At 41.0% G+C, this 13044-nt stretch overlaps 1 protein-coding gene and 1 long non-coding RNA gene across 19 annotated transcripts in view; one reads left to right on the forward strand and one right to left on the reverse strand.

Annotated features, from left to right (window-relative positions):
- Kalrn (kalirin RhoGEF kinase) overlaps positions 1 to 9552 on the forward strand; it is a 698268-nt gene extending 688716 nt beyond the window's left edge. For all 17 annotated transcript variants that reach the window (XM_021259403.2, XM_021259427.2, XM_021259411.2 and 14 more), the window contains 2 exons: positions 4521 to 4659; positions 5242 to 9552. In XM_021259403.2, the coding sequence (XP_021115062.1) occupies positions 4521 to 4659; positions 5242 to 5787 (685 nt within the window). In that variant the 3' untranslated portion in view covers positions 5788 to 9552. The remainder of the gene's footprint in view (positions 1 to 4520; positions 4660 to 5241) is intronic.
- Positions 1 to 13044, reverse strand: part of LOC110349562 (uncharacterized) — a 14048-nt gene continuing 1004 nt past the window's right edge. The window contains exons 1-4 of one of the 2 annotated variants that reach the window (XR_002395576.2): positions 8791 to 8873; positions 7859 to 8001; positions 5263 to 5466; positions 9 to 500 (exon numbers count right to left, since the gene is read on the reverse strand). This is a non-coding gene — a long non-coding RNA (uncharacterized LOC110349562). Of the gene's footprint in view, positions 501 to 5262; positions 5467 to 7858; positions 8874 to 13044 lie in introns of those variants that run through there. The other variant, XR_015450680.1, reaches the window with a different exon arrangement.

Raw genomic sequence — 13044 nt, forward strand, 5'->3', positions numbered from 1 at the left:
TCCAATTATTTTTTTTTAGTTTCATTTTATTTTTGATTGACATATAATGGTATATTTACAGGATACAGCGTGATGTTTCAATACATGTATACCATTGCATAATGATCAAATCAAGGTAACTAGCATATCCATTACCTTGAACATTTATCATTTCTTCGTGGTGGGAACACTGAACATGGTCTCTTCTAGCTATTTTGAAATATACAGCCACCCTACTGTGCAGTACAGCACCAGAACTCATTCCTCTCACCTAACTAAATTTCCACTCACTTCTCACTCCAGTGTTCATTTTCTTTCTCTCGTGGACTCAGGTTGGGCAGGAGTTTAGGGAGAACTTATCTACAATGGGCTGGTTGACAGATGTGGAGGTGAAATGAAATGTGGAGTTGAGAGGGGTTTGTGCGTCCATCCTCTGTCACAGCAGCACCCCAGTCTACTGCCCAAGGAATTCTTCTAGGGTGGAACTTGCTCTTCAAAACATTTCACTTATTCCAGATTTCCTAGAGAACAAAGATGAAAAGATACAGTTGTGCTGGGGATTTAGCTCAGTGGTTCTGCGCCTGCCTTGCAGGTACAAGTTCCTGAGTTCCATCCCCAGTAACAAAAAAACAAAAAACAAAAACAAAAGATACAGTTGTTTACCTTGAGGAGCTTTAAGATGAATAAGAAAGAACAAGAGATACTTGGACGATTTCTATATAGTATGGTAAACACTAGGAAAGAAATCCATGCATTAGCACAGGCTGCTGTGAGAACATAGAAGGTGCTAGGTTAGACTTGGGGTCCAGAGAGGGTGTGTAGGGAGCCAGGGCCTGAGCTGAACCATCGAATCTTAGTTGTGCCATGACTGTGGTCTCGCTTTGGTGGCTATCAGAATTGCTGGTGGGGCTTTTCTGAGATTCTGCTAGTCTAGGGTGGGGTGCGGACATCTCCATTATCCAAAACTCTTAGGTTGAAGTTGGCTAAGTCTTTCTGGGCTTGGAGCAGTGTTACCATGAATATCTCTCTTCGTTGCTCTCTGAAGTTCGTGGAGGATGCATTTACAGGACCGGCGCTGCTCCCTTGTGCTCTACTCTTACCATTCCTACTCACTAGGATGAGAGGAAGGCGACAGGGCCTTCACCAGTCCCAGCCTTTGCTTCCAAAGGGAAAGTAGAAGAGATTGGTGGGGCAGAGCAAGCTAGAGGAGAAGAAAGAAACCCAGCCAAGGAGATTTCAGCTGTCATCCAAAGTAATTTCTGACCCTGGATCGGGCTCCTCTGCCTGGGCATTCCCTGGGGTGTCCCTTTGTCAGTGCAATTCACAACAAAGAATTTTGTCACTTCTTGCTATAACTGGGCACAGGGTGCCTAAAAATAACTACCACTTATCGAGCATTTATTTATACTACCAATTATGCTTTAGTGCCTAACTGTCTCCCCCGATCCTTGCACAATCCTCATAATAAAGTACATGTTATTATTTTGCATGGTTATTATTATTTCTGCTTTAAAGTACACTGCAGGGAAGTCAGAGCACAGAGAATTTAAATGACTTATCCCCAGCCTCCAGCCAATTGGTAGCAGAACCAGGATCCAAACCCAGGCATAGCTGGCTCCACATACCACATTCTCAATCAGTCTTTAAAGTTGGGAAGCTGCCTAAAAAGCAAAGGATTCAAAAAGGAATCAAGAAAGTCAAGGGCAAGCTTGGCCTACTTTATATTTTCCCTAACTGAAAACTGACAAATAAAATTGGTTTGTGGAGCCAGGAATGGTGCCTGTAGCTAATTGGAAGGTTGAGGTGATGGGATTGCTTAAACTCATGAGTTCAAGACCAGCCTGAGTGGCATAGTGACACCCTCCCCATCTCAAAAAGCAAAACAAACAAAAAAACATGGTTTCAGTATTTTAAATGCATTTTCATACTTGACGTATAAAAAAACAGAGTAGGATTGCTTTCTTCTTGGTTCTTCACTAAATATAAGGTTTCTAAGAGTTAACATTCTCATCTATAATTCTATAGAAAAGGGAAAGTTAAGTTGTATTCCTATTTAAAAGGAATATATTTTACATTATTAAGAAAAAAAGAGTAATTTATCCAAATCCAGAAATTGTGTAAAGTTTTAAAGGTAAATTTTAAAAATGACCAGGCGTGGTGTGCCTGTAATCCCAGCACTTGGGAGGCTGAAGCAGGAGGATTGCCTTGAGTTCGAGGCCAGCCTGGGCTACACAGTGAGTTCAAGGCCAGCCTGGATGATGTAGTGAGACCCTATCTCAAAAAAAAAGCCTTAAGTATTTGCTAATACTTAAGAGGAGTGTAACAAATACTCATAGATACAACTCTTTGACAAAACTAAACTAAATATGTCTCATGGATTATGCTCCTGCTAGTTTTGTATTTTCTTTGCAAGACTCTGTTTGTTAGCATGCTGCAGGAGTATGCCCGCTAGCAGACACCCTGGACAGTGTTCTAAGATGATAGGCTGTCTGACTCCCGGTATCCAGGGGGAATTACCATAGGATTAAGACCTTCTGCTCCCACATCAAGATGGTGTAACTGACCTTCTAGTTGTTCAACATCCCAGGCCTTAAAGACCAAAGCTCCAAGAAACAAAGGGATAAGAGGATAGCCAATATTTTGGCCCTTGCCTTCTGAGGTTAGCCAGGATCCAGGTTATGCTTTGAAAGGGCCCTGCAACTCCAGGGAGCCTCCCAACATCCTGAGCAGGGGGCTTGTTGGACCCCAGAGGAGAATATCAACAACATGACCTCCACAAAAAGGAGGGTCACTGCAGATGGAGATGTCCCCAGGCTTCCAAGGGAAGCCATGTGGACAAATAAGACCATGACCTATACTAGTAGATGCAAGTGGTAGAAGAAACAACTGAGGGAGCCAAAAGGCTCATCACAGGCCCCAAAAAGGACCCCTGAGGAAGCTTGACTGAACTTAATAATAAAGAGAAGTTAGTTTGAGTTGCCTACTTGGTCTTAAACACCCAAAAGGAAACCATAACCAGAGAGTAAAATAGTAACATTAAAAACAAAGGAGAGAGAGCTTTGTGCTATTCCTCCTTGAGATTAAGGAGATAAAGTGCCTCGTGGAGGAATGACAATCATAACGTGGTTGGAGACCACTGTAGGGTTGGGGGTCAGGCAGAATCCTGAGCTCTGATCCCAGGAGCCATTTGTGTTTTCTCTGGGACAGTAAGAGACTTAAAGGGCATTTTTGCTCAAAATTGCAATTCTTGGCACTGGAAATGCCCAATAGGCAAGTAAAAGTGGAACAAAGCTTGACCTTCATTTTGTGTCCTTTGTTACTGTAATATTTGGGGTCAAATTCCTTCTAGGATCTGCATACGGGTATATCAGTCATTTACAGGGTATCTGCCTAACAGCTGACACAGCTGGATCACTTGGCGCTGGGTTTGAATGATCTCCCCCTATTTCAGGACTGAGAACAGGAAGGTAAGGGATGTACAGGGACACCCAGCTACACCCAGAAGCCTCCAGCCATTGTCCTCAACCTGTGATCACCTGGATTCCAGGAAAAGCTGAGCCCCACATGACCGAACCACCATGACCAGAGACAATCCTTTATTGGGAATGGAGTCACTTCTCAGCCATAGGATTCCACAGCTATGAGACCAGGACTGAGATAATGATCAACCAGACCCAGCCCACAAGCTAACCCTTGAAAGCTGGCCTCCGCCTCTCTGGTTGGGCCAGTCTGATCCCCCTCCTCAAAGTGAGCCCCCAAAGCTGGAGTCCTTTCCTATTTTTCTTGCTCTCCTTTGTTAAGGAGTTCCTTATTTTCTCTTACTTTCTAAATCACAACTTTTCCTGGTTTGTTTATTTTTTTGTTTCGTTTTACTTTGTTCGCAAGAGCTAGAGATGTAGGTTGGTGGTAGAGCCCTACAGGAACCCGATACCTACTCCCCCCCAAAAAAGTGTTTGCAAAATATGTTATTGGGATGTGTTATTGGGTCTAGGCTCTGGTTAATCTGAATATTGCTGATGTCTTTCTTGGTGAAGAGTATCTTTATTTTGTAATCTAACCCTTTAAAGGGGTATCAGAACTTTTTCCTAGTGAACAATTTTTTTAAAATAATTTCTATTTTTAGAGCATTTTTACATGAAATTTTAGAGCAGATTTACATAAAGTTAAGCGGACAGTACAGAGACCTTCCATATGCCACTTACCCCTGCATGTGCAGCTCGCACAGAGTGGTGCACGCATGATAGCCCTATGTCCACACTTCACATCAGAGTTCATACTTTGGGTCATACATTCTATGGGTTTGGACAAATGTATTTTTAAAAAACAATGTTTCTTAAACAAGGTTGTATGGATTTCTTTCTTGGGCTCACCACACTTGTAACTTTATTTTTAGTTCTGAACATTGCACTTTCTTTGGGTTCTCAGGTCTGCATGTGTTGCAATACTGGAAGAGAGATCTTAGAGACTTGAAAACTTCATACATGAGTCATTTTTCTGATTCTTCAAAAACATTTCCTTTTCCTTTTCCTATCCCCTTTCAGGATGGATGATGGCCGGCTCTTAGACTACCTTATGAATCATGACGAATTGATGGAGGAGAAAGTAGCTTTCTACATCCGGGACATCATGGAGGCTCTGCAGTACCTTCACAACTGCAGGGTTGCACACCTGGACATAAAGGTAGTAAGAATAGCCACCCTGGCAGCAAAACGGCTGGCTCCAACTTCCCAGTCATCACCCTTAAGAAATACAAACCTCAGTTCGTTTACTTAGATGAGATTTCGGTGCATTAGTAATAAAAGAATGAGAACACACCAGAGACACAGTGAGATCTTGGATGAGAGATGGCTGGGAAGATTTAACCACCTATTCTAATGATATAGAAGGAAACCAATAAATGTCCCCCTCATGCTGCTCAAAGACAAGCCACTGTAGCAAAGGATAGTTAAGAAGACAGGATATTTGGGCTTAGGTTTGCAGCTCAGTGTTTAGCATGCATGTGGTCCTGCGTTCAATCCCCAGCACTGAAAACAAATCCAAAAACCCTCCAAAATTTTCAATGTCCAACAACTTCTTTGAAGTACAACCCACACTCAGAGGTTAGTGAGTTCAAACCCACTGCAGCCTTCCATGCTGTTGCCCAGGGCACTTGCAGTGTGCCATAGGCCTCATGAAAGAATAGGAGGAGCATGTTTTCACTAACAGAGTCCTACTGGGAGTCAAAACACAGAACTCGCTTCTCTTTCCCCTGCCTCCCTACAGCCTGAGAACCTGCTCATTGACCTTCGGATTCCAGTGCCTCGAGTGAAGCTCATTGACTTGGAAGATGCTGTCCAGATCTCAGGCCACTTCCACATCCACCACCTGCTGGGGAATCCCGAGTTCGCTGCCCCAGAAGTGATCCAAGGCATCCCCGTCTCCCTGGGCACAGATATCTGGAGCATCGGGGTTCTGACCTATGTCATGCTGAGCGGGGTCTCGCCCTTCCTGGATGAAAGCAAAGAGGAGACGTGCATCAACGTGTGCAGGGTGGATTTCAGCTTCCCCCACGAGTACTTCTGTGGTGTGAGCAATGCCGCCAGAGATTTCATCAATGTGATCTTACAGGAAGACTTCCGCCGGCGGCCCACAGCAGCCACTTGCCTGCAGCACCCGTGGCTGCAGCCACACAATGGCAGCTACTCCAAGATCCCCCTGGACACCTCCCGCCTGGCCTGCTTCATAGAGCGCCGCAAGCACCAGAATGATGTGCGTCCTATTCCCAATGTCAAGAGCTACATTGTCAACAGAGTGAACCAAGGGACATAGCCATCTCCCAGCCCCTGAGGTATCACATAGATGGGGGGTGTGAACCAAAGCAAGACTGACTGTCTGTAAATAACTCTGTCTGTTACTTCACCCTGTGTGGCTCTCTGGAGTGAGCAATGTCCTCTTACACCTCGCTGCTGGTTTTTCAGGGTCTGAGCAGCAGTAAAAGTCACCTGAAACCCAGGGGCTTTCCAGAAGGTAATTCTGAGAAATAAAGATGCAGAGCTGCAGAAAGAATTAAAAGAAAGGCCAGGGATAACAAGAATACTAGCTGTTATAAAATGTTTAATTGTACATTCCAAAATGATTGATTAAGTGGGCAAGCCTTAAACTCACTGTGGTGAGTGTGAAAGGCTTCTGGCTTTGCTGAAAATGTAAGCCAAAAGTTCTACTTAGCAGAGATGTCATATATGTCAATTATTCTGGTTTAGATGACTTAGATATAGTTTCTTAATAGGTTACATGTACACATACACTGTAATAGACCCCATTCAGGTTTCAGAGTTTTATAATATAGAGTTATATATGAAATCAATCATAAGTAAATCAGAGTGCTCCAGTTAAGACAGTAATTTACTTACCGAAGCATTACATTGTTTTGACTAAGCACAATTAGATGACGAATTTTTTAGAGCATTTTATAAATCTTGTATAGAAATCTTTTACCAAAATCTGTGCATTAAGAGAAAGCAATGTTACCCTTTTGCAATCTGTGAATGAGATTTTTTTTTCTCTCAGTCATGGGTTATTTGATGAAGATTGGTACTGTATATGAAATAATACCCCCGAATTCACGACTGGCTCACAGTTCATCTGGCAGGAAAGTCTGCCAGGAAGTAAGTCCAAAGCCAGGAAGAGTTGTGGGGTTATTTTTATGTCTATACCTGGCTTGAAATAGGTAAGTGACTATCACAGGTTCATTCAAAAGGGCAAAGAGAAACCTTTCCTACAGTTCCTATGAACAATGTACCAACACTTTCTGACTTCGTCTACAGAAAGTTGGCTTGCTTTATTTCTAACCCCACTGAAGCGTAGGGGTCTTACCAAAAGGAGGCAGCCATACAAGCCTTTTGCAGGCCTGGTCCTAAGTCCTTTTTAAAGCCATGAGCAAACCTGATACATCACCCTAACCGAGCATTGAATTTTAACTGAGGTTGCAATACTTATCACCACTCAGCCACCAGTATTTCTCTGGACTAAAAGGACTAATTGCATGTGGAGGCCAATGCTGCTTTCTGGTGTATTTTTCCATACAAGATTATTAACTGCCCTTTTTCTCTCTAATGGGAAAGCAACTAAACCTGGGCAATTCATGGTTTTTGTTTGTTTGTTTTGCTTTGGTTTATTTGGGGAGTGCGTAAGGGAAAGAGTTTTTGGACTTTGTGTTTGTAGATGACCCACCCTTTGTTTTCTAGAATGTGTTTTGAAAATTGATTTTAAGCAAATAATATTCTAAAAATATAACTCAAGTGTGTGTTTAAATCAGCCATTACTTCTCTCCTGTTCGTGGGACTGAGAAGATTAAAATCATGCAACACAGAAGTGCAAGCAGAGAATTCATGAACAATAACAAGAACTACAAACCTATTTAAATAAAAAAGGAATGGCGGAAACTAAGCCTGACCTTTAATATATAAATCCTCACAGTAAAACTGGAGAATTAAAAATACTCAGAATATTTTTCCTTTGGTTTCAAAGTGAGCTTATTCATCCACCTTCCACCTCATCCCATCCAAGATTGTAGATTAATAAATTAGTAGCAAGTACAAGCAATAAGACTAGATAGGACTTAGTGTTTTGGGAATTGACCACATTTATGGAAACCAGCTCCGACTGTATTGTTTCCTAGTTTTTGAGTGGGCCCAGGTCATTAAGCCTCCCTCAGAGCTCTCTAACCCTCTGCAGTCTTCATTTAAAGTGTGACGTGTATACAACTATAATTCTGTATGGCAGGATATTTTAAAATTTCAACGGTGTCTACTAAAAGCCCTTTTAGCAAACATGTTTTCATTATGGCATAAAGCAGGAAAGAGGAAAGCTCCACCCACAGGGCTTGTAGGGGATAGCTCACCTCTGAAGTACGGCTTGGCAAATGCTCTTCTGACCACCGTGGCTGACTGGGATAAACAGCTTCCCTTGGAGCCATTCAGAATTGCTATGACAGCATCCAGGACAGTGGTGCACAGACTGCAGCAGGAAGCCTGCACCGAAATCCTGTTGTAGGGCAGGCGAATGACAGAACGTTAGACAGAGGCACAGCTTTCATATTAGCTTTGCTATCAAAGCCAAGATGATCCTGATAGGGGGCTGCATGGAATGCCCCCCAAGTACATGTGTTGGGGAAGTCAGGGAAGGAGGGACATGGAAATGAAAAGTAGTGTGATTTTTGTTATCTGGAGCCAAAGTACAGTCAGTAGAGTAGAATGAACTTAACAGAGGCCCTAAGAAAAAGGGAATATATTTTACATAGTTTGATAACTGAAGAAACAAATAGGGAGGCTCCCAATCAGCACAGCACCTGGTCCCTCCCAACAGGGATAAGATAATGGTCTCAGTTCAAGAATTCTCCAAAGCTAGAAATAACAAGAAATCCCAGAAAGTGGGGCTGGGAAATGTAGCTTAGGTTGTTCTGTGAGCGAATGTGGTAGGGGACAGGATTGGGGACCATGCTCTTGTACTTGCTTTAGCAGAGATTTATTCCTCGGTAGTGGAGAAGAGGGGAGAGAAAATAGTCCACTTCCGCTACAATTATGGTAGTTCTTAGCAGGAGTGAATTTTCAGCTGAACTAGGGGCAGGGTTCATTAAAATCCCAAGTTTCTTGCTTGGCTTACATTCACTGCATACAGTTTAGAGCGTCTTTGTTTTTGCATTGTTAAGGGTGAAGTGCAGAAAGAAGGAAAAGATCAGGGACAACCCACAATCACCTACTTGTAAGAAGTATAATATTTTCTGTCATCTTTTACATTTGTTTCAATTTTTAAAATAGATTTATATCCACTTACACATGAATGTGATGAAAAACATTTTTTTAAAAGTAATTGTAATGCTGGAGTTGTCCTTCAGGCTGCTCCCAGCTGTAAGCAATCTAAAAGGAAGTGATGGAGGCAGAGGAGAAAGTTGGCTTCAACGCTTTGTGGTTCACAAAGACTTTATAAATAGTAGTGCCTTTTGGAGGGGAGGATGGGAAATGAAGAAGTCCACTGCATTTAGATTGACTAGCATTGCAGTATTTTTCTTTATTTTAAAGTATCTTTTAAATGGAAACTGCTGAATATAGAACAGGACCAGGAATTCTTGAGCTTCTGCCTCACTATTCCAGATTCATGCTTTCTAACAGAAAGTTTTTGTTGTTTGCCGCCCCACACATCCCCATTGTTAAAATGGTAGTGGGTGGGTGTGGGGAGGATGAAGGACACTAATCACATAGGAATGTTGAGAAAATACTATTGTTGAGACATCTATAAAATGCTCTCATTTTTTAAAAGTGCTACACACTGCCAGTGCTAAGAATTTTATTGATAGTAACTTTGAACATTCCAGGTTTTCAATATTCATGTCTTTAGATACCATTTACAAACTCATGAGGTTAAATTCTATAAAGTGCTTCTATTGGAAGTAGTACGTGCTCTTTGTCTAAATGTTATTTGGTTTTACCCTATAATTTTGGTCATTTAAAAGCTTGTCTACAGACAAAGATTAGGAGAGCTGATGAAGTCTCAGGTCCATAAACTGTTTTCTCCACTATTTCTTATGGGAGATGAGAAGATTAAGATGCAAAGTTACCTTCGCTTCTCAAGCTTTACGCTCTGGCAAAATGGACAGAGAAGAACCCAAACAGCCAATTTCCTCACTAAGATAGCAGAAGTGAGGACAGTATATCTTCCAATATCATCACCATTCGTATCTTTAGTCTCACAAGAACCTATTAGAAGAGCCAAAATAGGTGCCCAGGGATAGAAATGAATTGGGCTGTTGGTTTTTGGAGGGAACACTTGGATCAATTTCTTTTTTTTTGGACAGTTAGGTCTTTCAGGAATAGCATATTTGTGGTTCCATAGCCTCCATGATTTGATACAGCCTGTGAGTCAGTCATTACTTTTTTTTCTTGCCTATGTGGAAGAACATGGAAATTTAGACTTGTGAGAATATGAAGGAACAAATATGACGTAAACTAAATGGTGCATCAACTAAAACTTTCTCTGATGCATTTGATAGAGGAGGAAATATTTTGAACATAAAGGGTCTCTGTAGTAGGGCAAGAATGCAGACTCACCACTCCCTTATTCGGGATAGCCAGCGAATTGTATGAATTGTACTAGATGGGTTTTGAGGAATGTAGACTGTAATCCTTTCTCTTCTGGCTAGCATCCCTGTGGAGTCTGAGTCAGGCAAACACAGAGTGTGAGCTTTCAGTGGATTTATTTGTAAAACTGCATCATGATCTTTCTTTGCTACTTAAAATCTAGAGATCTTTTGGGAATGAATGATTAGGCTGGGGGTAGGCTTAGGGAAAACAGAACATGCTCCCTCAAGAAAAAGGAAACTCTATGTTAATATTTATTTTTTGAAAACAGTAAAGCTCTCAGTTTCATTAATTCTAGAGGGTTAAAAAGGACTGAAATATGTCCATAGCACTAGATGTTTTTAATCATGTTGTTCACATGAAAAATCTATACAGAAGTCTCATAAGGCCATATTTTTATGAATGGGATTTCTTCCTTATTTTCAATATATATACTGAATATATAGAGAGAAGTTAGAGGAGAGGAAAAAAAACAGTAACTCTAAGGTAATGTTTCATTTTTAAAGGACATTTATGGAAAGCCTAAATTTAATACTCACAGGCTATTGTGATTTCCTATCAGCCTGTTTGTAGAGACATTCTCAAATGTGGTCAGGTGTAGTTTTTATTCAAATGATCAAAATAACAGTTTAGTCAGATAACTTATTTCAGAAAATGAGGTTAGCGAGAAAAGGGAGAATGGTAGAAAAAGTGCAAATACCAATGTTTGGAATGCCAACTCCTGATGTTTAATTTAACCAGGTGGATTTGCTAGTCCAGGGTTAGCAACATAGGAGTCCCATAAATCCCTGACTCCCATCAGGAACCTAACCCATGTTCTGGGGTACTATGGAGACTGTTACCATGACCTCATAGACTGTGGCTATGAATTTGAAGTTAACAAAACATATATCTTCTCTTACTAATTTAAGCCATATCTGTCATTATTTTGTTGGATTTTTTTTTTTTACCCTGGTGCTTTTATTTCTGTTTCTGCCAAAACTTCAGCCTACTCTATGGGGAAGGTGAGTAAAACTAATGGTAGGACAAATACAAAGACTGTGAAAAAGCTGAACATACTCTTGACAATGAGATCCTATTCAGAGAGCAGTAGTGATCCAAGTGCAACTGTTGGAAAATATAGATATGTGTACATCTGTACATGTACATAGTGTATAATATGTATGTATATGTTATTGCTCATATGCAGAAATCTATCCATTTGCAGACAGCCCAGGTAGGACAGTGTTTTTACTGGAAAACCATTCAGGGCCATTCAAAACCATTAGGGCTAATTTGTGGAGACAAACTCTGCTCAGTAGGAATTTGCTGTCCTTTGAAGTCCACAGAGCCAACTAACAAAATGTGAAACAGCAGGACCATCATTTAGGCTATTTGTTTACCTAGACTCAGAGGTCTCTTTATATTTGAATTATTCATATTTGGTTTGCAAATTACATTGGCACCTCTTGGTTTTGAGTGACCTCCTCACAAGTCTTTTGCAAATTTTTGGTGGGCTTCTCTGACTATTCAGATAAAGGGCCTTATCCATAGTGGACAGGTTTCCCCATAGGGACCATTATACATATACATATAAGTACATACTTCCATCAGGCTTGTAACACTTGATTTTAAAACACTCCACAGTATTGATAAATAGCTCTATATTTTCAAGGTGCAGAAGAATTCCACAGCCTTAATTATTTCAGTGTCTTGCTGGTCTGCCTTAAGTGTATCTTCTGGGTTTTTGTTGTTTTATCATTTTTAAATTTTTCTGCAGTTGTTCATTTTGTATGCACACAATGTCGTTTTGTAAAGGTAGGTTGTAAATATTTTATTTGTAAGTCAAACTCATTCATGTGTAATGTTGTAAAGTGATGATCTGCTGTCTTGTTATTATTACTACAGTAAATGTTATGTTATGAATGAAACTTCAAAATGTACATCTCATATGTTATGCATTCCTATAAATATACTATACTAAAGACATTACTTTTGGTTGTCTTTTTAAATTAAATTATTTGCTCAAAGAGTAATTTTTCCCCCAAATATGTGAAAGCCTTTGACAAGCAAAAATATCATATTATTATTAAGACAGCTTTGCCCAGATTTTAAGAAAGAAAACAATTTCATGCCCTAAAGAAACAGTCTAAAGCATTTTGCTATCTAAGGAAGCTTCAGGTGTGTTGTGGACAACGTTCTGGTGTCCCACCTGGTAACACTGTACTGAAAGTTGGCAGACCTTTTGGGCTGGATTCCACACATTTATGCATTCTGTTGTGGACTCCAGGAACCTGGGGCAGCCTATGCAGACCTGATCAGACTTCGAAAGTCTGCATATGCTACCCAGGTGCAAATGAGGCAATCCATAGTTCACTACTGATTAGCTAGAGTGTTAAAGATTGAAATTTGTTTTGTTTTGGGGACACAGTCTTGCTATGTACTGCAGGCTGGCCTTGAACTCACTATGTCATCCAGGCTGGCCTCAAACTCCTGGCAATCCTCCTGCCTCAGCCACTCTAAGTGCTGGGATTATAGCAGTACACCACCACACCTGGCTTAAATGTTTTGAGTAGCTTACTTTGCCAATAGGAACAAAAATATTTCAGCACTTGCCTTCTATTTCATCAAGGTTTTGAAGTAGGATAAAAGAAAAAATTTTACACACACACACACACACACAGCTCAATTTCAATCATATTATTGTAAATGGTTTGCACCAACATAGCCTGCAGATGGGAAGGTAAGCCAAGGACAAAAGGAATGCACATCCTCCAGCGTCCATCTTGAGAACGCCCCCCAGGCCCCATAAATAAAGTACACCCAGCTCCAGCTCATAAGGAGTCCCACTTCTGTGAGTGCCTACGAAAAGCTCTGCCTAGTAAACCCTTCCCTTCCCTTTGATTCGTCCTAAAGATTATTATGCTACTTGGGAAGTCAGTGAACCTCTAAACATTCTGTGCTTAGGGTGGGT

Source organism: Heterocephalus glaber, unplaced genomic scaffold (assembly GCF_053883595.1).
Source record: "Heterocephalus glaber isolate CG9 unplaced genomic scaffold, H.glaber_assembly_v1.0 deba00000122, whole genome shotgun sequence".
Taxonomy (NCBI): domain Eukaryota; kingdom Metazoa; phylum Chordata; class Mammalia; order Rodentia; family Bathyergidae; genus Heterocephalus; species Heterocephalus glaber.